The 27,389-nt window shown below is 41.8% G+C and overlaps 1 protein-coding gene across 1 annotated transcript in view; it reads left to right on the top strand.

The window, feature by feature from the left end:
- Window positions 1–27,389, top strand: part of LOC114107130 (ankyrin repeat domain-containing protein 26-like) — an 80,985-nt gene that overhangs the window by 41,791 nt on the left and 11,805 nt on the right. The window contains exons 11-20 of the mRNA XM_071605970.1: window positions 4,453–4,531; window positions 5,191–5,268; window positions 15,927–15,955; window positions 16,040–16,121; window positions 17,856–17,929; window positions 19,065–19,158; window positions 21,806–21,834; window positions 21,919–22,000; window positions 22,438–22,615; window positions 26,987–27,072. Of these exons, the coding sequence (XP_071462071.1) occupies window positions 4,453–4,531; window positions 5,191–5,268; window positions 15,927–15,955; window positions 16,040–16,121; window positions 17,856–17,929; window positions 19,065–19,158; window positions 21,806–21,834; window positions 21,919–22,000; window positions 22,438–22,615; window positions 26,987–27,072 (811 nt within the window). The remainder of the gene's footprint in view (window positions 1–4,452; window positions 4,532–5,190; window positions 5,269–15,926; window positions 15,956–16,039; window positions 16,122–17,855; window positions 17,930–19,064; window positions 19,159–21,805; window positions 21,835–21,918; window positions 22,001–22,437; window positions 22,616–26,986; window positions 27,073–27,389) is intronic.

Here is a 27,389-nt window from a genome sequence, read left to right on the forward strand (position 1 = left end):
GGCTGAATAGTGATTATTTTATAAAATTGGTTGCATTGCCATTCACATATAAATATTTACAGCGATTTATCTTGTTGGATTTTTCCCTTTAGCAGTATGTAGTAACCTTCTTTACCGCCTTTGGGTAATTGTTGCTTGAAATCTGCTTTGTCAAGTTTGAAAATAGCTACCACTGGGTTTCTTTTTTTCTTTTTCTTTTCTCTCTTTTTTTTTTGGCTTTCATATACATGAAATATCTTTCCTTTGATCTTATTCTGTGAACATCTTTGCAAGTCAGGTGTGTTTCTTGTAAACAGTATTCATTTGGGTCTTGTTTATTATTTCAGTCTTTCAAGTTGGTAATTAACACAATGTGAATCCATGTTAGAACAGTGAGGCGTGTTTCTTTATATTATAGGATTTACTCTTAATTTTCATTTGCTTATCCACACTTATAGTGACATTTATTCTTTTATATTCTCCCATGATTTATTTTAATCTTGTGTATATAGAATTCCATTGTGAATCTTCTGTGGTGATAGTTTAGTTATCATAGGTCATTTTATTCTTGTCTTGGAAGGTCTTTATTTCTGCTTTTATTTCTGGAGAATAACTTTGATGCAGATAACAATGTAGGCTGGCAGTACTGAAGTAGGACGGATGAAGCTGGACACTAGAGGAATTAGCAGGAAGCAGGTTATTCTCTGCAGCCTGAATGCCGAGTCTAGACATTAGTTGAGCTTTATATCCAGTGGTGGGGAGAGGGGAGCTTGGAGGTACATTTTTGCAGGGGTCTACAGGAAGGCAATTTCTCTTTGTGAGTTCTCAGAAGGTACCTATTGTCTCATTTCTTAGAGCAGTCAGGAATTTTACAGATTATACCACAAAAGCAAATTATATTTATTAAGATCACAAGTAAATTTAGTTTTTGCAAGACGGAGCAGAGCAACAGGAAGTAGGGCATCAAACACATTTGAGCCATTTTGCAAAGATCTTTGCTGATATTTTGTTACCAAGAACAGTTGTGGTGAGGGTCTCTGGAGAAGCTTAATGAAGATGTATTTGTGGAGGAGGGAGGGGGTCCCACTACAGTATTTCAGTTTCAGTTCTTGAAATATTGCATGTACTGCTGGCCCTTAGAGTTATCCAGATGTGTTGATAGGGACTAAAGAGCTGAGCGAGAAGAAAGAAGGGACAAGGGACACAGGGGATCCAAAGCTTGGTGCAGCTCAGGATGTTTATTATTGGCAAGGATAGCATTTTAAAGTTCACCGTGGATTCCCAGCCATGGAATGCAACCTTGAGGTTAGGCAGACAAAATACTAAAATATGTTTTTTAAAACAATGCTATATTTACATTTATATCCTGAATCTTTATTCTAGATCTATACTAGCAGCTTAGCATAAGATAACAAGAACATTCCCCAAAATAACTCCACCACAAGGGAAGGACATGAAGTACATCCACAGTCTTAAGAGGAACTTTTGGCAAGTCTGAGCATGTCAACTGAGCATGTGCTGAGAACAGTCTGCTGTCCTTGCTTGCTCTGGCCTGCCAAGAGCTTGGAGGACGTTAACTCCTTAACTCCACCACAGTCCTTGAGATCGCAGACACCTCCATCACAGATGCATTACCATTTATCAATGACTTGGTGCTTCTCTCTTGAATTTGTAAAAATCTTTCTTTCCTCTGAATTTCAACCAAAATATAATGCAAACAGGTTCTTTTTTGTCCATGTTTATTTGGCCTTCTAAATGCTTTCTATGCCTGATGTCCATCTTATTTCCACAATTAAGGAATTTTTTCTTTTGTGAGTTCATCTAATAAGTTTTCTATGTCTTTAGTCTGTATATACACTCCTTCCTTCAAGACCTTAGTCGCAATTGGTCTTTTAAAGTTGTCCTAGAATGCTTGAATGTTCTTTTTAAAGTCTCTTCTTTTTATTATTGTAATAAAGTTCTACTTCATCCACTTTGTCTTCAAAACTTAACATTTTTCCTTCTGCCTGATGTCATATACTGGCAGTACTTTCCATTTGGAATTTTATTTGAGTTAATAAACTTATCATTTCCAAATTTTCTGCCTTGCTATTTTTTTTCAGAAACTCTATTTCCTTGTGGGAATGCTCTTTCAAAACCTGGATTGCCTTCATTAAATTATTTCTTAGTCCTTTAGTTCCTTAAACTATTTTCATAATAAATTGTTTGAATTCTTTGGTCAGCATACCCTACACATCAATGCATGTGGATTCAGTTATTGAAGAATTAGGCACTTTGGGTATTAGTGCCTTGCTCTCTCATGTTTCCTGTTTTAACATGCAGATGTTCAAATAGATTTCTCTTCCCCTCTTAGATGTGGGTCATTTTGTTGAGCAGATTTCTCTTTGTATATGCCCTGGACAGAGTGTAGGTTCTATTTTCAAAGCCCCAACTCATTGAAAGAAGTGCTGGGACCACTAACTCAAAGCACTTTAAGAGGAAAGAATAACCACCAGTAATAGCCAAAACTTAGAAGCAAAGCACATGTTGATTTATAATCAAAGCAAAAACTTTTAAAAATGATCTCTACAATTCCAGTATCCAATGAAGAATTGGCAATAATACACAATGCCCAAAATTTAGGCATTAGTGATTCTAAAATTAATACTAAAGTATATAGGAAAAAAAACTGGTGAGATGGAAGAAAGGAGAATAAGGATGACAAATGAAAAAGAAAAATGGTGCAAATATAAATTAAAAATAAGAAAACAAGTTCAAAGAAAATAAAAGAATTAAAAGATAGAAAATAGAAAGTGAAAAACAAGTGATACATAAAAAGTCACTTAAAAAATGCAGTGCCAAGAAAAGTATGTGATTTTCTTATCTGATGTAATTCAAATGTAGACACTTTCTTCCCCAACTTCTAGTTTTAGAATTCACCACTTTGGGTGTGTTTCTGGGGAGCACCTATAGTTGTACTGGTTTCTTCTCATTCTAGCCCAAACAGGCCAATACTGGTTGTAGAGTCTTGAATGTGGAAAAATTTCATCCGTGCCTACCAGGAAGTGTTATAGGACCATTTTCATATGAAGAGGTAAATCATTCAAGGTATTGGTTTTTGGGTACCTGGGGATGGAACTCTGGATGTAGTAGGGAGCTGTCAACAAAAATCTCACACATGGATCCTGTGGGTCAGTCCATGCTGAAAACCCCAATTCAAGACTTCTCCTTTCAGTGAGCTCAGGATCATGCAAGATTCCAAGTCTCTGCGGTGTTTGGTCCCACTTTGTCTAAGCATGGTAGAGGTGGATGCCTGCAGGATCTGTGCTTAGTTGGAGGAGATTCAGGAAATAGGCTTTTCCCAAGACTTTTCCAAGCACTCCAAAAATGTTCTGCCCCACAAAATCATACACAACTCATCTTCTTTTCTGTAACTAATCTCAAAACACCTGTTTTAACAGGGAGATGTTCCCACTGCCCTTCATTTTATAAGGCGGCCAACCAGCACACCATGCTTCTTCCTGCTGACCAAAGCTTTCAACACATCCCTGTTAATCTGAACAAAAATGGTGGGCACCCATAATTCCAGTAAAGAGAGGCAGTCACTGTGTCTTGGAGATGGAAAACATGCAGAGATTCTGACCTCTCAAAGACAGAGTCCCAGCACCCAAGGAAGTGACTATAATTGCTTTAGTTCTTCCTTCACATGCCTCTCAGCATAGTGAGATGGCCAGACCTGGGAGATTTTAGCACTCCTTTCTGAAGATTGTAGCAGCAAGTTTTCTACCAGAACCAATCCTGACATTCACTGTCACATAGTTCCTACAGGCACATTTAATTGAATCTCACCTCTGTTTCTATCCTTTGGTTGACCCATAACCATAATTTTTTGTAATTTTTTTGAGTGGAAACTGATGAATACTCTACCTTCATATATTGGAAAAAGAAAGAAAACTTTTTTAAAAAAAGATTGTTTTATTAAACTAGTTTCCCTATCAGTAAAAGTTTGATGAAAAGATATCTAGATTTCTTTAAGCCTTTGCTTACCTGAATAAAATAGTGGGAACATGGCTTCTTTTTTAATTCATGTGATATAATTCAGTCTCTATAACAAAATATCTTAGTTCAATACTAAAAGTGTATAATTAGAATGTTTTAAATGTTTAATGATAGGTAGCATATTATATATTTTATATATACGAATATGTATGTGTGTATACAAGTTACACACGTTATACATATTATATATGTTATATATACAAGGTCCTCTTATTTTTAGTGGTAAGTGATCAGTAGGGTTAGGTGTAATGAAGTAACTTTCTTGTGGAAATATGCACATCAGTGTGGTTTTGGTAAGTAATTTTCAATGTGTACTTCTCTAGTTTTTAAGTCTAATTTATTTCGAATCTGGAAAATTAGTTGTCTCCTTAGAATAGTGATTAGAAAATCTTCATGCAGCTTGTTAGTGATATTAATTTTACCAAATTGTCTCAGATTCCTCAGAATGATGTAGGCCATCTGCCTGGTGATGCACATCAAACAGCAAAAGATGATGTAAATGGACATATAGAAGGTAAGGACCACTCATTATAAAATCATGGATAGAATGCTTACGTAGGACATGAGCACTAGTATGTTTTAATAGTGGAATAAATGAAAATAAGAAATAGTAAGGGGATTGAAATAGTGTATCTTATCAAGTTGCAACCACAGGGTAAGTTGGAGTGTCCCTAGAGGAGCTAAATTATTAGGTCCACTTCCAGATCTGCTTAGATGAGAGGAAAGTTGGGAAATAAGGAAGGGGAGGGGAGGAGTGGGAATGAAGAATGAGAAAAGACTGCAGACATCAACAAAAGAAAAAAGAAGGTGCACATTGGTCATGGCCTGATAAAATGTTCCCTGGAAAGATCATGACTTCTAATGCACCTAAATTTGAGGGACAAGATAGGGAGAATTTCAAATAGGTAAATTAAGTGGCCAGGCACATGGTGGTGCATGCTGTATTCCCAGAGGCTCTGGAGGCTGAGGCTGGAGGATTTTGAGTTCAAAGCCGAGGGGTCTCTCTCATTCAGTGAGGAGGTCCACAGCACAGGGTAGAGGAGAGTGTGGCTGTGGACCAAGCAGGAAGCAGGTCTGATTTTATTGCACAGCTAACAACTATATATACTCAGGCAGTACCTAGGCAGAATATAGGCAGCCACCAATACAATTTCTTGCTAACTGTCCTTGCAGCAACCAATCGAGGAGTGGACCATGGAGCAAGTGAAGGGACCCCAACACGTGGCCTCGCGCCCAGGACTGTGCCTATGGGTAAGCAGCCTGCTGCTCACGTGCCTAGCATGAGGGGAGTGGCCTGCAACTCAGATGCCCTTAACATATGCCATGTATGCAGTATTTCATGTACTTGTCCTCACACAAAGCCAGCTCGGTAACTTAATGAGACCCTCAGAAATTCAGCAAGACCCTGTCTCTAAATAAAATATATATATTTAAAAAAGGGCTGGGGATGTGGCTCAGTAGTTAGGCACCCTGGGTTCAATCCCCAGTACGAATAACAAAATAACAAAGCAAAAAGAAATATTAATTAGGCAAGTCAGAGGAATTGGTAGAAGATTAAGCATGCCAATGAACTCTCAAACTTCAGTGAATCATATGTTGGGGACCATGTACAAAATATATGTTCTGACTCAGCAGGTCTTTGGTTCTACATCTCTAATGGATTCAAAGAAGCTTCTAATGCTCCTCATCCACGTGCCACATTCTGAGTTGCAAGAGAATTAACTGCCTTTTAGAAAATCTAAATGAAGGGCCATTGTGTCTTATTTCAGGGCATACCAGCACAAGTGAAAGCGTAAATCTTGCTTTCTTTCAGAGCATGTCTGTTGGAAAAGGGGATGGACAGAAGGGTGAAGGCATAAAAGTTGTATTTTTTAACGATTTTTTTTAGTTATACATGGACACCTTTATTTATTTTTATGTGGTGCATAAACCCAGTACTTCACACGTGCTAGGCAAGTGCTCTACCACTGAGCAAAAACCCCATCCCCTGAAAATTGTAGTTTTAAGATACAGTTGCTAAATTGGGAAGAAAAAGTAGTGGAAATAATTCAGACAATAAATGTAAAAAAGAATCAAGACCACAGATGTAGAGGTTGCTTTTGAAAAGCAAAGGGAAGAGGAAATGAGGAGGGAACAAAATAAATTAGCTAGGTAATTTTGAAGGTAATAATAAAGAGACTGAGAGGATGCATTTCAGCTGGTTTCAGTATATTTGCCTTCAAACCAAAGTGAGAATTACTGGCCCAGAGATGGTTCTAAGTGAGGAAACGGGTAGAATTGGGTCAACCTGTGACTATTCATTTCTCTTCTCCATAACTACCAAGCATAGGGAAGAATGTGGCCTTGATGTCAGTTGAAGTGAGAAACGTAGTATTTCAGAAGCACTGGACATTTTGAAAGATAGTTAACTTTCTTTCACTGAAACATGTCTTTTGGGCATGCTAGGAATGCACTCGATTACTCTGCCGAGTCCTCATTTCTAGATAGCTAATGTTCTGATAGGACAGGTATTTCATGAAAATCCTTGAAAGTCTAACAAGATATACCAAACCAGGCTCATTGTGTAAACAGCAGACTCTGTAGGTTTATTCTTTGAATACCAAAACTTGTTATTCTTTGTATATATGCCAATGAATTTGAAATGTAAAAGATTATTTATATCTGATAATTCTTTGGTATTTCAGTTCACTTTTCCCCTTTGAATTTCCATATTTTAATATTTTATACTTATTATACATGATTTATTAGATGTGGTTCCTATGTCTTCTCAAATGAGTGAATCAAGCAGCTTTCAGTGGGTTATACCAGAGGATACAGTAAAAGAAGATACACCACTGTCCTTCATGGGTATGGAAAAATAGATTATTATAATAAGTAAATATCTAAGCTGATCAGTTCAGAGAACTTTCCTCAATGCAACTGAATTATACTTTCCACTGGACTGTTATCACAACTTTGGTCTTACTATATAGGAGGACAAATGGAGGAACAGGATATATATCTATAATAAAGTTGATTAAGTGATTGTTATAGGCTACACTAAACACGCATGCTGTTAAGTTTTTACTTCATTTTATATATTTATGCCCTGAAGGTCCTGCTTCGCTCCTCTGATTAGATATCCCCCTTCCCTCAATCAGTCCACACCTTTACTTGTTGTGTGTACATTGCCTATTAGATTTATGGTAACTGGAAATATAATCTCCCTTTTGGAAACTTAACTCCATGTTTAATTAAACTGATATTTGGTGTTTTCCTTCAGTATATTTCAATCATATTGCTGTACTCATAAAAAAAAACCAGCAAACACAAAAGCCCAAAAGCTAAAGCATTCTTAATCAAAGCTATCCATGTTGATTCAGCAGGAAGGTGTGGGTGGTTTTGTCATATTTATGTTTTGTGGATTATATATCTCTCTTGCTTTTCAGCATTTCAGGATTTCACACATTGTTTTGTGAAGGTAATTATAAACTTCTATATTTATCTTGAATTATTGACTGTATATTTTATAAAATGTACAACATGTATTAATATCTGTTTTCCAAACCCATACAGCCAATCCTAGACAGGAGGTATTTTCTTCAAAAGAATATAGTGAGGAGAACAGAAGAAAGAATATGCAAATCAGGTAAATTTTGCAATGCAAGTTCTGTAGAACTATAATAAAATATTTGAAATGCTAGGAGATTTTCCCCTAATTAGTGGGGGGATTTGACAAAAAATAAACCAGTGTCTACCTTGACATACAAGCTTAAAAGTATATCTTTAAAGATACAGCAAAATGATTTCTAAAAAATCTTTATTATTTCTAAATTTAAAGTTCCCCAGTTGGAATCCTTATGCCTGTTAGGTGAATTCCCCCTAGAGTTTATAAAAGCTTATTGCATAGCTGCTGATAATTTCCAAATCTTGGGATTTGAACATAAACATATTTGTTTGAACCCAGGGATTAAGGGTAGTATGTGAAATAAGACCCACTTAAAATTTAATTTCTAGTATAATACCCACTGTATGGAATAATTACATTGAACTGTGTTGCACTTGATACATCTGTTTATTCTGTGTCTGTTGTCACTCATGTGATGGTGATAATCCATACAAAGTATTATTGGGTATTTATTTTATTTATTTCCTGTAAAACTAATAGAGTATTTGTAGAAATTTACTATTTTTCTGAAGTTGTTTTTAACCCAGAGTTATAAATTCAAACTTATGTACACAAACCATTATGTATATTCCCTTTTCATGCTTTCTTTGCTTGTTTTTTGCTTGGTTGTTTGTGTTTTGGTTTATTTTCAATGGTGGGTACTAAGCCACAGATCCTTTTGCATGCTAAGCAGTGGCTCTCCGCAAAGCTTTTCCCACAGACTGCTCTGATTCATGGGAGGGTTGGGTAAATCCAAAATTAAGGAAATCGCCCTCCAAGCACTGAAATGAGTCCCTTCAACATAGGAAAATGTGAAATGGAAAGACTACATGGTAAACCCAAAGAACTTAAACAATTGCTATTTTATTTCACATGTCATTTGAAACTTTGTGTAATATTCCATAGCCTCATATTCCAGGGACTTGGCTTTGTCCTTTATTATTTAATGAAACTGCATTCTGCACTGGTCCCAGAAAATGATATATCCTCTGTGTTTCTTGAGACTTTTTCCCATTCTGGCCTGCCTCCCTCTATTGGGCACTTCTGCTGCCTGCTCACGCATATGCTCTCCACACTCACCCCTAGCATTTGGAGCCATCTAGCTACAATGCAAATGTGACCATGAACTTTTCTCTAGAACATGAAAGGCCAGCTTTTAAAATTACCCAGAAATCTCTCATAACATGAGTTCAGCCGAACTCTTGATTCACTTCCCCTGCCTTCACCGTTCTCTGGCACTGATTCTCACCAGTCTCTATTTTCAGACTCATTTAATGCTTGATCCTATGTCCTAATACAGCCTTTCAAGCTCTCCCCACCTTCTGCCTCTGGCTGGTAACCTTAGTCCTTTAGTCTCTGCTGAGTTTCAGCTCCAGGAAAGCCACTATCTCTGGTACCCTTTTTCTCTACTCTTACTTACAAGGAACTTAATCAATTATGGGTTCAAATAAACTGTTGTTGCCAAGGTGATGTAAAAGAAGTCCCCTCAAGTCCAGGAGCCAAAGGACTAGACAGGGGAAGGAGTAATTTACAAGTCAGCTGGTTGAACAGTGGCTGAAATGCTAAGGTACCCCAAGGAAAGAAAAAACACTTTATGACAAAGAGATTCATAATCATGCAGGACCGAACAAACAGACTGTCTTACAAAAAAACCACATTTTTCGGAATAATGAAGAAAAACGTTGCAGATACAAGGTGTTCATTCATAACAGTGTAGAAAATATCAATCATTGTGGAAATGAATATTGATGAGTAATTGTTTTTAAAAGTTACCATTATGAAGAAAGAGAATAGCAAATAGTGTGAATCCCCACCTTTGTATAGTGTTCTTAAAATCTAATTCTGGCAACTTTTCATTCATCTTGAGTGGATATAACTTTGAGACATTTTTGTGTATTGAATCTGGTGATACGTAATGTCTCCCAGGTAGAATGTTGAAGTTTTATATCACTAAAAGCATTCCCTGAAATAGTATATGCTAGGCACAGTGGATCACCTCTAAACCCAGCTACTTGGGAGGCTGAGACAGGAACACAAGTCTCAGGTCAGGACAAACACTTTAGAGAGACCCAGCCTCCAAAAAAAAGGGGGGGGGGGTCTTTTGGATACAACTCAGTGGCAGAGCACTTCCAACATTGCAAAGTCCTGGGGTTAAATCACCGAAGACACACAAGTATACCCCACTAATAAACAGTTAAAAAGGTAAACAGTCACCTAAAATTAAAGCTTACTGTTACTTTTTATTTTTGACAGACTCTCTGTCTTAATGTTCTCAGTAATTTAAGTAAATCTTACATGCATTTTTCAGCCAAACCACTTTGGTTCTCATCATCGGAAGAGGAGGAGGAGGAAAGTCTTGACGACACCAAAAATAAGCAGCCACAGGTGTGTACACACATCCTTTTAAACTCCTGGTTTTCTCCCGTTTTCCTTGTTTTAAGAAAGTCCGGAAGGACAAATTGAATTATCTTTCATTACAGTGCTTCAAAATCCAAAGATGGTAATTTAATACTCAAGTCAAAAAGAATTTAACTGGTCATGAATCTGGAAATAGCATTAGAATTTATCATAACATACAGGTAAATAGTATCCTTGTGATAAGGAAAGAAATTTTTCTGAATATTGTTTCTGCTTCCATTTTTCTAATCCCTTAAATGATAAAGAAGTTAAATGTAGTTGTGAATATCCATTTGAATTAATAAACATATATAGTGGCAATGGCCATTGAGTGCATTTAGGGTTAAGGATGGTCCTCCCAGGGGCTCACTTTTACTTACATATGAACATGCTTTCATGCCAAGGGGAAGGATTTTCATACAGCCTAGACATCAGCGTGTCTCTCAATGCAAATAGTAACCTCAAAGAAGATACCAATGGCCTATTAAGGAAACTAAAATTTCCCAGAATGGGACCATTGCTTTTGGGTAAAAGCAGAAACTCTCTAGGGTTTTTTTTCCCCTTTTCAAACCATAAGGCAGTCAATATTATTAGACATTTTTATCCAACTTGTTTAGTGAGTGATACAAAAAAAAGTCTTTGAATGCTGTTATTGGAGAAATTAAGCAATTTGAAATGTTTCTTGCCTTTTCTTTTCACTTTATCTGTGTTTAATAAGACTGAGGTTTTGCAAGCATTGGGATGGATTTCTGTTCTCAGGATGTGTGTGGGCCCTTCAGTGCAAAGTCCTTTAGTGCCCTGGGCAGGGGTGCTATCTCAGTGTCAAGTACCCAACTTGACATGACCACTGTGTGCTATTGATGACCCACCAGGACATTTCTAAGAGTAGGTGGTAACTTCCAGTAAGAATGACAACTTAAAGCAGAACATGTATCACCTATTAAGAAAAGGCTTGTTTAAAGTGGTCCCACAAACTGGAGAGGTGAGGTGAGAAACAACAGTGTACACCTGGCTGAAAAAACAGGCAGTTGTTGTCATAAAATTATTAGGATGCAATTTAATAAGGGAGGAGAATGAAACAGATGTGATTAAACAGAGCTGGAGGGTGAAATAGCAGAAAAAGTCATAACAACGAGAAAGTATTGGATTTCAGGTGGCAAGAAGAGGGGGTACAGAGGAAACATATAAGGAAGGAGCCAACATCTCAGAAAAATGACATGGAATAGGAAGAAAGAAAGAATGAGGAAACCCCCTACACAATAACTGACACAAAATACAAGAGCAATGAGAAAAGCATATAATTTCTCCTTGTTAATAAATTGAAATTGGGGAATTTCTGTCCATGATCTCCAACTATAGAATCCAAATCCATGGTGGGATTGCTTGGAGGCAGATGTCGTCCCACGCTTTTCTGGTCTCTCAGCCCAAACACACGTGATCTGCTAGTGACATTGTAGTGAAGTGTACCATCTGAGCTTCTCTCTGTTATGCCCAGCTCCTTGCATGGGGTGCTCACGGAAGGTTTCTGGTGAGCTGAAAACTCACCCTCTGTACTTTATTTTTTCACTCAGGAGTAGGGTCCTTCTATCTGATAAACCCTCTCAGTATGGAGTCTGAGGACTGGTCTGTGATGCAGACCCCAGTTGGGGACTCTTGCAGTCGGTGATCTCAGGGGTGTGCAAGATTCCAAGTGTCCGAGGGGTTTCCTGGCACTCTTTGAGCATGGCACATGAGGTCTGTTGGCAGAATCTGTGCATTGTTCTGGAAAATGCAAGAACCTGTCTTCTCACCAGACCTTGCCCCAGCTCTCCTTTACCTTTCTGCCTCTCAAATTCCTGCACAGCTTTTCTCCCTCATAACCACTGTTCTCCAAGCACCTATGTGGAATGTGCAGTGCCCCTGTTGGCCTCTACTCTATAGGTTGTCCAGTTGGCACAGCACACCTTGTGCTGATGAGAGTTTTCAGAACGTTCCCTTCGTCTCTACTGTAGGCCCATAGTATGAGGTCAAACAACTGCCATCCTGTGAGGAGAGCTTGCAGCTGTGCCTGGGAGCTACAACACATGCACTGCCTTCTCATCTCTCAGACCCAGTGAAATCACCCTTCTCTTTTAAGGGAAGAGCTTAGAATCACCTCTATGTCAAAAGTGGGAGCAAACACTCCAAAAGCCACTGACTATGTTGGGTTGACCGTACCTGGGATGTCTGCTCACATGTGTGGTGCTGCATGCCATGAGTTTCCTGCCAGACACATCCCTGGCGTGACATCACAGAACTGCAAACACCACATCAGAAGGAAAGTGCCCTGGGTTTTTCTAGTCCTTCTGTAGATCCTGAGACCTGCTGTAGCTGCCCAGAACTCTCAGCATCTCTGTATGTCATTTCTCTCCCAGCCCAGCCTGAACAGTTTTGGGTGTGCCTCCAGAGATACTGAATTCAGGACACAGTAAAGTATTGTAAGGAATTTTTTTAAATTCCTGATATATGAGAAATGACTAGAAAAAGGACTCTGAGTAAAGTTGGCTTCTGTTCAGCACCCTGATACTGCTAGCAGGAATTTGCAGTCCATCCATCCATCCTTCTTGGGGCTGGTTGTATAACTTGCATGTTGCAAATTGCACTGCTACAGACAGCGAAGTTGACGTGTCTCCCTGATAAGCTGATTCTTAGTTCCTTATGATAAATGCAAAGGCATACTATGGCCTGGTGTCCTAGCTTTCTTGAGGAACCTCCACACTGCTTTCCAGAGTGAAAATTCTTATTTTCAGGGTCACAAACAATATATGAGATGAGAGTAGGTGTCTACTTCTTTCCTCCATTAAATATGGGGTTGGCAGAATTCTTCTCCTCAGTTCATTAGAGGAAAACTTCCCCTTTTCCACCCCTTGCAATTTTCCCCTAACCCTGCAGCAGGATATCTCTCCTGTGAATTTACTATTTTAAAAGCCAAAATTCTGGGCGTCACTGGGTCTGCGGCTCTCTACACGGGTTCCCGGAGTTTTTCCACAGCCGCTCTGTTTAACTTGGAAACCTCACAGCACTCAGTCACTGTGACTCAGCTCTGAAAAACATAAGGACATACTGTATGTGGTTCTACAGCCCTCTTTCTTCAGGGGGCACTTTCTAGTTCTCTCTCAGGAGAATATGTTGTTTCATCTACCCAGATTGCGTGTGCTGTTTTTCAACAGTAAGAAACATTTCTTTATCTTATTTTGTTATTTTATTGAACTGGATTTCCTCTAAGTGAAACGTTTACTAAAAGCTCTTTAGATCTTGTGAGGCCATGATGACCAAAATGAGGCAAGTCCAACAGTGTTTCATTTCTGTTTCACATCACATAATTCCAACTCTCTTCTCACAGCAAGTCTCATAATTTAAAAATTTCTGTAAATTCATTTTTGAAAATGTGTGATGCCACATAACATTAAGTATATTTCTCAAGATGTTCTATTTAAGTATATACGGCATTGGTATTTCTCGTGGGGATGCGAGATAGGGTTGCTCACACTGCATTTAGGCTATTAGAGTACATACATGTCTAATATGTTGGCAGGGAATGTGTTTTCAATGAAATCATCTCTGCTTTAACCAATATAGGAGCCAGAGGAACTTAAGAGTTCAACTCTATCTGAAACAAAAATGCTAGGTTGCCCTAGTGAAATTATGACTGTTCAATCTCTAATTCTCGATATTTTACTTAGCTGCTTTCAAGACCGAAAATTGGGTGATGTCTAAAAGAATGGTCATGAAATCTTCATGCAACTCAGTGGGTTCATTCATTTTGCAGATATTCTCTGAGGGTCATCCGCAGATGCGTATATCTCAATCATCTGGTGAGAAACATTATAGAGCAAAGGAGAAAGCAGACGGACATGACCGTGGTAAGAACAACACACTCTACACAGTTCTGGGGAAGGAATATCGATTCTAACAAGAGCACTGGTTACTCTAATACTTGGAGAAATGAACCTAGTAAACAGGTAGAATTGAGAAAGCCAGAAAGATAATGAGTTATCTCTGTTAAGACCCAAAGTCCAGCCGCAGGTTACACTGGGAGTGTCCCTCTTAGTTTCTTACAAGACACAGATCACAGGGGAGTTGGAAGTCATGCACTGAAGAGGAGAAAGGGTGATAAACACTGAGAAGGGCAGAGAGAGAGATCACAGCGAGTAAATGAAGGAGAAATGAATTCTTCTTGCCCTTCAGGTTGGGGACCATCATGTGGAGGAAACCTGACTGTTCTTGAAAGGCACATGAGGCAGGGAAATGAGCAGCAGACTAAGTAGAGACCCACACTCTCCAAGTCTAATAGATCCTCTGTTGGGGACCCTGTAGGAAATGCACATTCTGACTGAGCTGCTCTGTGCATCTGCGCTCCTTAGGGTGGAGCTGATGCCAATCACCAGGATCTGCAGGCCACGCTGTAGAGGGGTCAGAAAGGATTTCCCTTAGCACAACTAGCTGCAGAGCCACTGGAGCATCGAATGTGATCAAGCAATTGCATGCATCTTCTTTCCTTTCTGATCTTGTCTCTTGAAAGGGAGAGGGACTCAAGTACAAGATTTATATTTCTTAGGTCTCCTCGCTAAATTGGGGAATAAGGAGGAGTGGGGACAATCCATAGACAGAAGGTCAAACAGAGAGAATCCAGACACAGATTGAGATATTGTTTTGAAATGGGGAATGAACAAAGGAAGTTAGCTGCGTCATCTTGGAGGGAATGATGGGGAAACTGAGAGCAGGCAATTCAGGTGCTATCTGTATATCTAGTTTCCAAAATATGTGAGACTCTGTTACCCGTCCATCATGTGAACCAGGCGGGGCTGGTACTATTGGAACAAACTGCAGCCATGACTGTCTCTTCTCAGTCCCTACCAGACACGCTGCTGGCTGTGGGTCAAGTAGAGTCATTCAGAGGAGCAAAATGACATTTCTGAATTATGCATTGTTTTTAAGATACCTACTGCTTCTTTCTTTCTCCCTCCTCCACCCACCCCCCTCTTTTTCTTTTCCTACTTTTTTACTAAGGTAAATCTTCATGAATACCCTTAACAAATGAGCAACTCACAGAGAATAAAACTCATTTGTACACAGAAATCTGTAGTTATTATTCAAACACTAAAACTCTTGGTCATCTATGGGTGTTTGTGTGTCTCTCTCTCTGTGTGAGAGAGTATGTGTGTGATGAAAGATCACTGATATCTAATAAAGCTGTGACCTTCCATTTCACCTTTGCCCTTTGGTATGCCATGTCTCAATCGTTCACATTGGACAAACCTTATTTCTTAGATGTGGGATCAATCAGTTCTCACTCGAGGGGATCACAAAAGTCTAATCCGGTTACGCCAGAGAATACAGGAGAAGAGGATGTACAAGAGGAACCAGCGTCCCACAGGGGTATGAGAAACAATAGGTGTCGTAGTGTGGTCCCTGTCAAAGTATGTATCTCAGCTCACTACTTCACGTCTTGCTTTGTGGAGAAATGAACCTGACCTTCCCCTGGAGTCTGGGCACAGCTTTGGCCTTCCTGAACCAAAATGGTTCAGGGCCCCTCTTGGAGGCTGCTATGGGAGATCGCTGAGCTCCCCATCAATCTGCACCTTGGCATTGGCATAGGTCCCCTTTCTGTTTTATTTATGATCATCTGACACAACAAAATGCATGTTCCAGGAAACCTGTTCATGAAGCTCCTTTAGTAGCTTTGAGTCACGTGACTATTATTGGCCAGAACCAGCCAGTGTGGAAACCCAGCAGATAGCATACTGTTGAGCAAAGTGAAACCATGCACCTCTGCTCTATGTGGAGGAAGGTATGAGTTGTGTTGTCCTCTTCACCTGGGTTGACAGCATGTCCCTTTGTGTTTCAGCATCTCGTGACGCCTCTGAATGCACGAAGGTAATTAAAGCTCTATACTGATGCTGAATTGTTCCCTTTGCAGTGGGGAGGTGCACACTCTTTATGTCCTCTCTTCTTTCCAAGCACGCTGAGCCCCCCGTCACAGTAAAGGAGCCCGACCCATGTCCAGGACCAGGGAAGGCGGAAGCAGAGACAGTCAGATCAGGTAAGTTGCACTACAACATCCAGGGGAACACTGTGTGAAAACAACTGAAATGCTAGCAGCCTTCCCACGTGTAATGTCGTTGTCCCAAGGAGGTGGGAGGATGTGACCCCACTGTCTGGCAGTTGTCTCAGCACATGATCTCTCCTCCGTCTTTCTGGGAAGATCCCTCCATTCTGAACTGCTTCCCCTCCATTTCATACTGGGGCTTTGTCATCATGGATCTCTGATCCTGTTTCCATTCTCCCTGTTCCCAGCCTTTGGGGAGATCTAGCTGCTGTGCAAATGTCACCTGAGCCTCTGCTCAGAATGTGAAGGGCCTGCCTTCTCAAGCTTCCTAGAAATCTTTCCTAACAGGAGCTGGGCCTCACTCTGTCCTATGCCTGTCCCTGCCTTCCCTGTGTCTGGCATATTGTCTCTATCCTGAGACAATACAGACCCATTTTATACTTGCCTCTGTGTGGGCCTGCAGTGTTTCGTGCTCTCACCATCTCCTGCTTCCTGGCTACTCTCCTCTCTCTGCACCTCCTTCCAGAAAAACCACCATCTCTGGTACCTTTTCTCTGCCTGCTCAGGTCCTGGTGCCGCTCACTGCCAGACACACAGGTTCCCCATCGCCCTTCCAACCCACGAGTCTCATGGGTATAGTCCAATCTGCACCAGTTTCTCCCACGTTCAAGCAGGGAAAACTCAGGTCCCTTGATAAGCACTGCCATGAGCCTGTTGTTGTGTCTCTGTGTGTGTGTGTGCACGCTGTTTTCGTAAAGTGAACCAAAGAAACCACTGTGGTGCTCTTCCCCGAGGACTGTACAGCCTCAGCACTCCCCTCACCCCTGGAGAGAAGAGCAGGCTTTCAGCACCTGTGCAGAGAGCAGCCTGTGGTCAGACCAGCTCAGGCAGCATTTTTGATCTTGGTTTCTCCTTAGCAACACACACCAAGGCACAACTTAGAATGCAGCTTCCTCTCCTCTCCCTCCCTTGGTTCGAGGCAGGTCTGCTCTGGTGTTGGCCTGCAGGTTGTGGGCTGTCTTTGTTTGTGGTACACAGCTTTCTGAATCCATAAGCCCTTCTGAGTGTCCAGTGTGAAATTTGAATAAACCCCTCTTCCACTCAGCTGCTGAGAAGCTCTTGACCCACTTCTTGGGCCTCCACACTATGGCGCAGCTTAGAATGCAGCTTGCTCTAGGCCATCGGTTCCCCACACTCAGCCCTTCTTTGATGTGGAAGTTCAAGTTTGTTTCTGAACAAATCACACTGACCTTGAGCAGATGAATCTTGGAGATGTGGTGTGCATTGAACCTGGTATCCTGTTGTGTGTTGATGATTTGGATCAGGAAAAGTACTCCGTGAAGAAGTCACTGTTGGTTGGGTGCAGATGGACAGGCACATCTTTATCCACAGCTGCTTGTAAGTCAGAGGCTGAAGAATGGCTGCTTTCAGTCCAGTCAGCAGAGGACTGTGGTTCCCAACTAAAATGGCCAAGGGATAGAACTAAGTGGTAGAGTAGTTGACAAGATTGCACAAGTGCCTGGGTCCACTCCCAAGTGCAAACACAAGGAAAGGAAAACTGTGGAACATTGAAACCAGTAGTTACTCACCTAACATTCATCTTATTTGGAAAGCATATTTGGGAACATTTAGTTGTACTGGTGTTACAGATACTGCTTTCTATTTTGGTTGATATTCACTCATCTAACTCAGTCCTAAGGACTGTGAGTAAATGTATTCACTTGTCAGCAGAGAACCTTTTTGATGTGACTTCAGAGGAAGAGCATGAGAGTTCTGATGACACTCAACATAGCCAGCCACAGGTATGTCAACATGCAAATCGTTTATTCCTTGTTTCCTCTTGTTTTCCTTGTTGAAGAACATAAAGGAGGCCCAGTGAAATTGCCTTTCAAATAGTCTTTAAGGGTTTAGGCATCATAATTTATGACTTAACTTCTAAAAACCCCCATAAGTGGTTAGAATCTAAAAATAGCATTAGAAATCACATCAACTTAGAGCTAGATTCTATTTTGTGATGGAGGCAAAAGGTATCTAAATGCCACTTGTGCTTCCACGTGAGAAAGCTTCTAGAAAAGGAAAACATTGAGATGAAAAAGTACCTGGACCATGAATGATGTAAGTGTGGTGGCCACTGAATGCATTCCCGTAGAAGGGTGGTGGTTGCCAGACGCTCAACATCCTGGAGAAAATCACTCGTTATTTGCTCCAAGCTGAACAATTTTTATTTTGTGTTGACCTTTCCATTTCGAATCTCATGCATACAGAAAATCGGTCAATATGTTGACTATTTTGATTGAAATGTCTTTAGTGTGTTTAAAGAAATGTATTTGGATGCAGCAATGGGGGAATGACAGAATTGGGAGATGCCGTCTCACCATGTTTTCTCACATTGCCAGCATTCCCAGGGCGAGGTTTAGGTAGCAGGCATCTAGACGTATGTCACTTGGCCTGCACGTGTGGGTCCTTGGGCAGGAGTCTGTCCCAGTGTCAGATCCCCAAGTGAACACCTGAGTCTCATATTTTAAAACATAAATTGGTCAATCCAGCATTTACAATGTGTAATCCCATGTAATATCAAGCATATTCTTCAAAGCTCTTTCAAATACGAATTGAAAAACCCTCTTACATGTGAAGGGGAATGGGAAGGAGGGAGAGTTACAATGAATTTTGTTCCTCCCGTCCTTTGGGGTGAGTACTCCTCTGTTAGTGTGATATCAGGGGATGCCTTTTCTGTGACCTCCATCCTGCTTTTACCAAATCCAGAGCCATTAAAAGATAAGAGTTCAGGTTCATCCGGAGCACAAATGCTAGGTTGCCCTGTGGAAAGGATGACTGGTCAGTCTGGACTTGTCTACATTTTAGACCAAAAATTGGGTGGTGTCTAAAAGAATGGTCACGAAATCTTCATACAACTCATTGGGGTCATTCATTTTGCAGATATTCTCTGAGGCTCATCCGCAGATGCAGGTTTCTCACTCATCTAGTGAGAAACAACATAGAGCAAAGGAGGAAACAGACAGACATGACCGTGGTAAGAAGGACATAGTGTACACAGTTCTGGGGACGGAATATCGATTTCTAACATGAGCGCTGGTTACTCTAATCTTGGAGAAATGAACCTAGTAAACAGGTAGAATTGAGAAAGCCAGAAAGATAATGAGTTCTCTCTTTAGACCCAAAGTCCAGCCGCAGGTTACACTGGGGGTGTCCCTCTTAGTTTCTCTACAAGACATGCACAGATCACAGGGGAGTTGGAAGTCATGCAGTGCAGAGGAGAAAGGCAGAGAGAGCACTGAGAAAGGCAGAGAGAGCACAGCGAGTAAATGAAGGAAAAGAAGCTGTGGAGGAAGAGAAGTTTCAGTCAGGTGCCAGATGGAAAAGACCAGCATATTTAAGGTGTGGAAAGAACATGGGAGTTTCCAGTTATGCACATGCCTCAAGGTGTGATGTGAGTATGTTTTCTGACCTCTCACTCCCATCTTAGTTGTCACTAAAATGGAACTCACATGAGAAGAACTGATCAAGCAGATAGACAGGTTTTTTTTAAATTTGGTTTTGAAACTGAAATGTTCATGAAACCATGTGTGACGTCACACGTTTATATGAAAGAATATCATAGAGTTTCTTGCTGCTTACCTGGGACGATGCACAGAGGGCAGAGATAGCGGGATAGGGAGTGGAATGGTGTGCAAATGGTTATGCCCAAATCCATAAGTGTCTAACCCCTACTTTGGAGAATCTGGACAGGAGAAGGGGGAAGAAACAGTGTGAAAGGCAGAGAGAGACAGCGAGTAAATGAAGGAGAAAGGACTCTTCTCACCCCCCAGGTTGGGGACCATCATGTGGAGGAAACCTGACTGTTCTTGGAAGGCACATGAGGCAGGGAAATGAGCAGCAGACTAAGTAGAGACCCACACTCTCCAAGTCTAATCGATCCTCTGTGGGAACCCTGTAGGAAATGCACATTCTGACTGAGCTGGTCTGTGCATCTAGGCTCCTTAGGGTGGAGCTGATGCCAATCACCAGGATCTGCAGGCCACGCTGTAGAGGGGTCAGAAAGGATTTCCCTTAGCACAACTAGCTGCAGAGCCACTGGAGCATCCAATGTGATCAAGCGATTGCATGCATCTTCTTTCCTTTCTGATCTTGTCTCTTGAAAGGGAGAGGGACTCAAGTACAAGATTTATATTTCTTAGGTCTCCTCGCTAAATTGGGGGAATAAGGAGGAGTGGGGACAATCCATAGACAGAAGGTCAAACAGAGAGAATCCAGACACAGATTGAGATATTGTTTTGAAATGGGGAATGAACAAAGGAAGTTAGCTGCGTCATCTTGAAGGGAATGATGGGGAAACTGAGAGCAGGCAATTCAGGTGCTATCTGTATATCTAGTTTCCAAAATATGTGAGACTCTGTTACCCATCCATCATGTGAACCAGGCGGGGCTGGTACTATTGGGACAAACTGCAGCCATGACTGTCTCTTCTCAGTCCCTATCAGACATGCTGCTGGCTGTGGGTCAAGTGGAGTCATTCAGAGGAGCAAAATGACATTTCTGAATTATGCATTGTTTTTAAGATACCTACTGCTTCTTTCTTTCTCCCTCCTCCACCCACCCCCCTCTTTCTCTTTTCCTACTTTGTTACTAAGGTAAATCTTCATGAATACCCTTAACAAATGAGCAACTCACAGAGAATAAAACTCATTTGTACACAGAAATCTGTAGTTATTATTCAAACACTAAAACTCTTGGTCATCTATGGGTGTTTGTGTGTGTCTCTCTCTCTCTGTGTGAGAGAGTATGTGTGTGATGAAAGATCACTGATATCTAATAAAGCTGTGACCTTCCATTTCATCTTGGCCCTTTGGTATGCCATGTCTCAATCATTCACATTGAACAAACCTTATTTCTTAGATGTGGGATCAATCTGTTCTCACTCGAGGGGATCACGAAAGTCTAATCCAGTTATGCCAGAGAATACAGGAGAAGAGGATGCACAAGAGGAACCAGCGTTCCACAGGGGTATGAGAAACAAACCATAGGTGACCTAGTGTCCCTGTCAAAGTATCTCAGCTCACTACTTCACATGTCTTGCTTTGTTGAGAAATGACAGGTTTCTAGTAAGATATGTACTTTGGATGGTGTTTTTTTTTTTTTTTGGGGGGGGGGGAGGTTGGGTTTGTTTGTTTCTTTCTTTCTTTTTATGTGGTACTGAGAAACAAACCCAGGGCCTCACATGTACAAGGCAAGCGCTCAGTCACTGAGCCACAACCCCAGCCCCTTGGCTGGGTTTTTTTTTTCTGTTTTTACTTGGGCTTTGCCATTGAATCTCTCAGGGTCCGTCTTTGCGGCTGCCATGGGAGATCGCTGAGCTCCCCATCAGTCTGCACCTTAGCTTTGGTATAGGTATCCTTTTCTGTCTTATTTATGCCTATTTGACACATAATCTCAATTTTGTGAAAGAAACTGCATGTTTCAGGAAACCTATTCACGAAGTTCCTCTATTAGCTTTGAGTCAGGTGACTCTTGGCCTAAACCAACCAGCGTGGAAACCCAGCAGATAGCATACTGTTGAGCAGAACAAAACCATGCACCTCTGCTCTATGTGGAGACTCAAGAAGGTATGAGTTGTGTTGTCCTCTTCACCTGGGTTGACAGCATGTCCCTTTGTGTTTCAGCATCTCGTGACGCCTCTGAATGCACGAAGGTAATTAAAGCTCTATACTGATGCTGAATTGTTCCCTTTGCAGTGGGGAGGTGCACACTCTTTATGTCCTCTCTTCTTTCCAAGCACACTGAGCCCCCCGTCACAGTAAAGGAGCCCGACCCATGTCCAGGACCAGGGAAGGCGGAAGCAGAGACAGTCAGATCAGGTAAGTTGCACTACAACATCCAGGGGAACACTGTGTGAGAACAACTGAAATGCTAGCAGCCTTCCCACGTGTAATGTCGTTGTCCCAAGGAGGTGGGAGGATGTGACCCCACTGTCTGGCAGTCGTCTCAGCACATGATCTCTCACATCCCCTCCATTCTAAACTGCTTCTCCTCGATTTCGTACTGGGGCTTTCTCATGGATCTCTGATCCTGTTTCCATTCTCCCTGTTTCCAGCCTTTGGGGAGATCTAGCTGCTCAGAATGTGAAGGGTCTGCCTTCTCAAACTTCCTAGAAATCTTTCCTAAGAGGAGCTGGGCCTCACTCTGTCCTTATGCCTGTCCCTGCCTTCCCTATGCTCTGGCATTAGTCCTCACCATCCCTCTATCCTGAGACAATACAGACCCATTTTACACTTGTCTCTGTTTGGGCCTGCAGCGTTTCATGCTCTCACCGTCTCCTGCTTCCTGGCTGCTACTCGCCTCTGGCACCTCTCTGCACCTCCTTGCAAAAAAACCACCATCTCTGGGACCTTTTCTCTGCCTGCTCAGGTCCTGGTGCCGCTCACTGCCAGACACACAGGTTCCCCATCGCCCTTCCAACCCGAGTCTCATGGGTATAGTCCAATCTGCACCAATTTCTTACATGTTCCAGCAGGAAAAACTTAGGTCCCTTGATAGGCACTGCCATGAGCCTGTTGTTGTGTTTCTGTGGGAGTGTGTATATGTATAAGTGAACCAAAGAGACCACTGTGGCACTCTTCCCTGAGAATGGCTACAGCTTCAGCACTCCCATAATCCATGGAGAGAAGAGCAGGCTTTTGGTCAGAGCAGCTCAGGCAGCATTTTTGATCCTGGTTTCTTCTTAGCAACACACACCAAGGCACAACTTAGAATGCAACTTCCTCTCCTCTCCCTCCCTTGGTTCGAGGCAGGTCTGCTCTGGTGTTGGCCTGCAGGTTGTGGGCTGTCTTTGTTTGTGGTACACAGCTTTCTGAATCCATAAGCCCTTCTGAGTGTCCAGTATGAAATTTGAATAAACCCCTCTTCCACTCAGCTGCTGAGAAGCTCTTCACCCACTTCTTGGGGCTCCACGCTATGGCGCACCTTAGAATGCAGCTTGCTCTAGGCCATCGGTTTCCCACACTCAGCCCTTCTTTGATGTGGAAGTTCAAGTTTGTTTCTGAACAAATCACACTGACCTTGAGCAGATGAATCTTGGAGATGTGGTGTGCATTGAACCTGGTATCCTGTTGTGTGTTGATGACTTGGATCAGGAAAAGTACTCCATGAAGAAGTCATTGTTGGTTGGGTGCAGATGGACAGGCACATCTTTATCCACAGCTGCTTGTAAGTTAGAGGCTGAAGAATGGCTGTGTTCAGTCCACTCAGCAGAGAACCCCAGTTGCCAACTAAAATGGCTGAGGGATAGAACTAAGTGGTAGAGTAGTTGACAAGATTGCACAAGTCCACTCCCAAGTGCAAACACAAGGAAAGGAAAACTGGAACATTGAAACCAGTAGTTACTCACCTAACATGCATCTTATTTGGAAAGCATATTTGGGAACATTTAGTTGTACTGGTGTTACAGTTACCGCTTTCTACTTAGATCGACATTCACTCATCTAACTCTGTCCTAAGGACTATGAGTAAATGTATTCACTTGTCAGCAGAGAACCATTCTTCAGAGGAAGAGCATGAGAGTTCTGATGACACTCAACATAGCCAGCCACAGGTATGTCAGCATGCAAATCATCTATTCCTGGTTTCTTCTCGTTTTCCTTGTTGAAGAACATAAAGGAGGCCAGGTGAAAATACCTTTCAAATAGTCTTTAGGGGTGTAGGCATCATGATTTATGACTTAGCTTCTAAAAACCCCCTTAACTGGTTAGAATCGGAAAATAGCATTAGAAATCACATCAACTTAGAGCTAAATTTTATTTTGTTATGGAAGCAAAAGTATCTAAATGCCACTTGTGCTTCCTCATGAGAAAGCTTCTTGAAAAGGAAAACGTTTATATGAAACTTGAGACTGAAGAATAAGCCTCTGGACCGTGGATGGTGTAAGTGTGATGGCCGCTAAATGCATTCCTGAGGAAGGGTGATGGTTTCCAAAGGCTCAACATTCTGGAGAAAATCACTCGTCATTTGCTCCCATTGAACGATTTTTATTCTGTGGTGACCTTTGCATTTCATTTCTCATGCATGCAGAAAATTGGTCACTATGTTGACTATTTTGATCAAAATGTCTTTACTGTGTGTGAAAGAAATGTATTTGAATGCAGCAACAGGGGAATGATGGAATTTGGAGATGCCATCTCCCCACGTTTTCTCACATTGCCAGCATTCCCAGGGCGAGGTTTAGGTAGCATGCATCTAGATGTATGTCACTTGGCCTGCACGTGTGGGTCCTTGGGCAGGGGTCTGACCCCAGTGTCAGATCCCCAAGTGAACACCTAAGTCTCATATTTTAAAACATAAACTTGATCAATTTAGAATTAACAATGTTTTTATACCACATAATATCAAAACAGATTCCTCAAAACTCGTTTTAAGTAAGACTTGAAAAACCCTCTTATATGTGAAGGGGAATGGGAAGGAGAAAGAGTTACAATGAATTTTGTTCCTCCCGTCCTTTGGGGTGAGTTCACCTCTGTTAGTGTGATGTCAGGGGATGCCTTTTCTGTGAACTCTGTCCTGCTTTTAACAAATCCAGAGCCATAGGAAGAGAAGAGTTCAGGTTCATCCGGAGCACAAATGCTAGGTTGCCCTGTGGAAAGGATGACTGTTCAGTCTGGACGTGTCTGCATTTTAGTCAGACCAAAAATTGGGTAATGCCTAAAAGAGTGTTCATGAAATCTTCATGCAGCTCACTGGGGTCATTCATTTTGCAGATATTCTCTGAGGCTCATCCGCAGATGCAGGTTTCTCACTCATCTGATGAGAAACAACATAGAGCAAAGGAGGAAACAGACGGACATGACCGTGGTAAGAAGGACATAGTGTACACAGTTCTGGGGACGGAATATCGATTTCTAACATGAGCGCTGGTTACTCTAATACTTGGAAAAATGAACCCAGTAAACAAGTAGAATTGAGAAAGCCAGAAAGATAACGAGTTCGTTCTCTCAAGGCCCAAAATCCTGCCCCAGTTATAGTGGGGTGTCCCTCTTAGTTTCTCTACAAGACACGCACAGGTCACAGGGGAGTTGGAAATCATGCAGTGCAGAGGGGGAAGGGTGATAAACACTGAGAAAGGCAGAGAGAGAGAGCACAGCGAGTAAATGAAGGAAAAGAAGCCATGGAGGCGGAGAAATTTCAGTCAGGTGCCAGATGGAAAAGACCAGTGTATTCAACGTGTGGAAAGAACATGGGAGTTTCCAGTTATGCACATGCCTCAAGGTGTGATGTGAGTATGTTTTCTGACCTCTCACTCCCATCTTAGTTGTCACTAAAATGGAACTCACATGAGAAGAACTGATCAAGCAGATAGACAGGTTTTTTTTAATTTGATTTTGAAACTGAAATGTTCATGAAACCATGTGTCACACGTTTATATGAAAGAATATCATAGAGTTTCTTGCTGCTTACCTGGGACGATGCACAGAGGGCAGAGATAGCGGGATAGGGAGTGGAATGGTGTGCAAATGGTTATGCCGAAATCCATAGGTTTCTAACCCCTACTTTGGAGAATCTGGACAGGAGAAGGGGGAAGAAACAGTGTGAAAGGCAGAGAGAGACAGCGAGTAAGTGAAGGAGAAAGGACTCTTCTCACCCCCCAGGTTGGGGACCATCATGTGGAGGAAACCTGACTGTTCTTGGAAGGCACATGAGGCAGGGAAATGAGCAGCAGACTAAGTAGAGACCCACACTCTCCAAGTCTAATCGATCCTCTGTGGGAACCCTGTAGGAAATGCACCTTGTGACTGAGCTGCTCTGTGCATCTGCGCTCCTTAGGGTGGAGCTGATGCCAGTCCCCAGGATCTGCAGGCCACGCTGTAGAGGGGTCAGAAAGGATTTCCCTTAGCACAACTAGCTGCAGAGCCACTGGAACATGAGTGTGATCAAGTGATTGCATACATCTTCTTTCCTTTCTGATCTTGTCTCTTAGAAGGGGGAGGGACTCACGTACAGGATTTATATTTCTTAGGTCTCCTCGCTAAATTGGGGAATAAGGAGGAGTGGGGACAGTCCATAGACAGAATGTCAAATGGAGAGAATCAAGACCACAGGTTGAGATGTTGTTTTGAAAAGTCCCAGGGACAGAGAAATGGGGAATGAACAAAGGAAGTTAGCTGCGTAATCTTGGAGAAATGATGGGGAAACTGAGAGCAGGAATTCAGGGGCTATCTGTATATCTAGCTTCCAAAATCTGTGAGACTGTGTTACTGATCCATCATCTGATCCAGGAGGGGCTGGTAGAGTTGGGAGAAATTGCAGCCATGACTGTCTCTTCTCAGGCCCTACCAGACACACTGCTGGCTGTTGGTCAAGTGGAGTCATTCTGAGGAGCAAAATGACATTTCAGAATCATGGATTATTTTTAAAGACAGCTAGTCCTTCTCTCTCTCTCTCTCTCTCTCTCTCTCTCTCTCTCTCTCTCTCTCTCTCTCTCTCTCTCTCTCTCTCTTCCTCAAAATGAAATGGCACTGGGTGTTCTGGAAATTCCTTCTACTGAGCTAAATCCTCATCATTCGAAAAGTAATTCTCATTTTGAGGAAAGCCAGACTTTTCACAAATACGCTTAAGAAATGAGCAAGTTACAGATCAAAACTTCTTTGGAAACAGAAATTTTTATAGTTATTCTTCAAACATCCAAACTCTGGGTCATATATGGGTGGGTGTGGGAGTGTGTGATGAATGATTACTGATATCTGATAAAGCTGTGACCTTCATTTCACCTTGGCCCTTTGGTATGCCATGTCTCAATCGTTCACATTGGACAAACCTTATTTCTTAGATGTGGGATCTATCTCTTCTCACTCAAGGGGATCACGAAAGTCTAATCCAGTTACACCACAGAATACAGGAGAAGAAGAAGAAGATGCACAAGAGGAACCAGCGTCCCACAGGGGTATGAGAAACAAACCATAGGTGTCCTAGCAATTCCTGTCAAAGTATGTATCTCAGCTCAGTACTTCACGTCTTGCTTTGTGGAGAAATGAACCTGACCTTCCCCTGGACTCTGGGCACAGCTTTGGCCTTCCTGAACCAAAATGGAAGGACAGATGGAGAAATGTAAAAATCCTAGGGATTAAACCTTCCCACAGGTTTCTAGTGAGATATGTACTTTGGCTGGTTTTGTTTCTGTTTTTATTTGGGCTTTGCCATTGAATCTCTCAGGGTCCCTCTTGGCAGCTGCCACGGGAGATCGCTGAGCTCCCCATCAAT

This window comes from Marmota flaviventris, chromosome 20 (genome assembly GCF_047511675.1).
Source record: "Marmota flaviventris isolate mMarFla1 chromosome 20, mMarFla1.hap1, whole genome shotgun sequence".
Classification (NCBI taxonomy): Eukaryota; Metazoa; Chordata; class Mammalia; order Rodentia; family Sciuridae; genus Marmota; species Marmota flaviventris.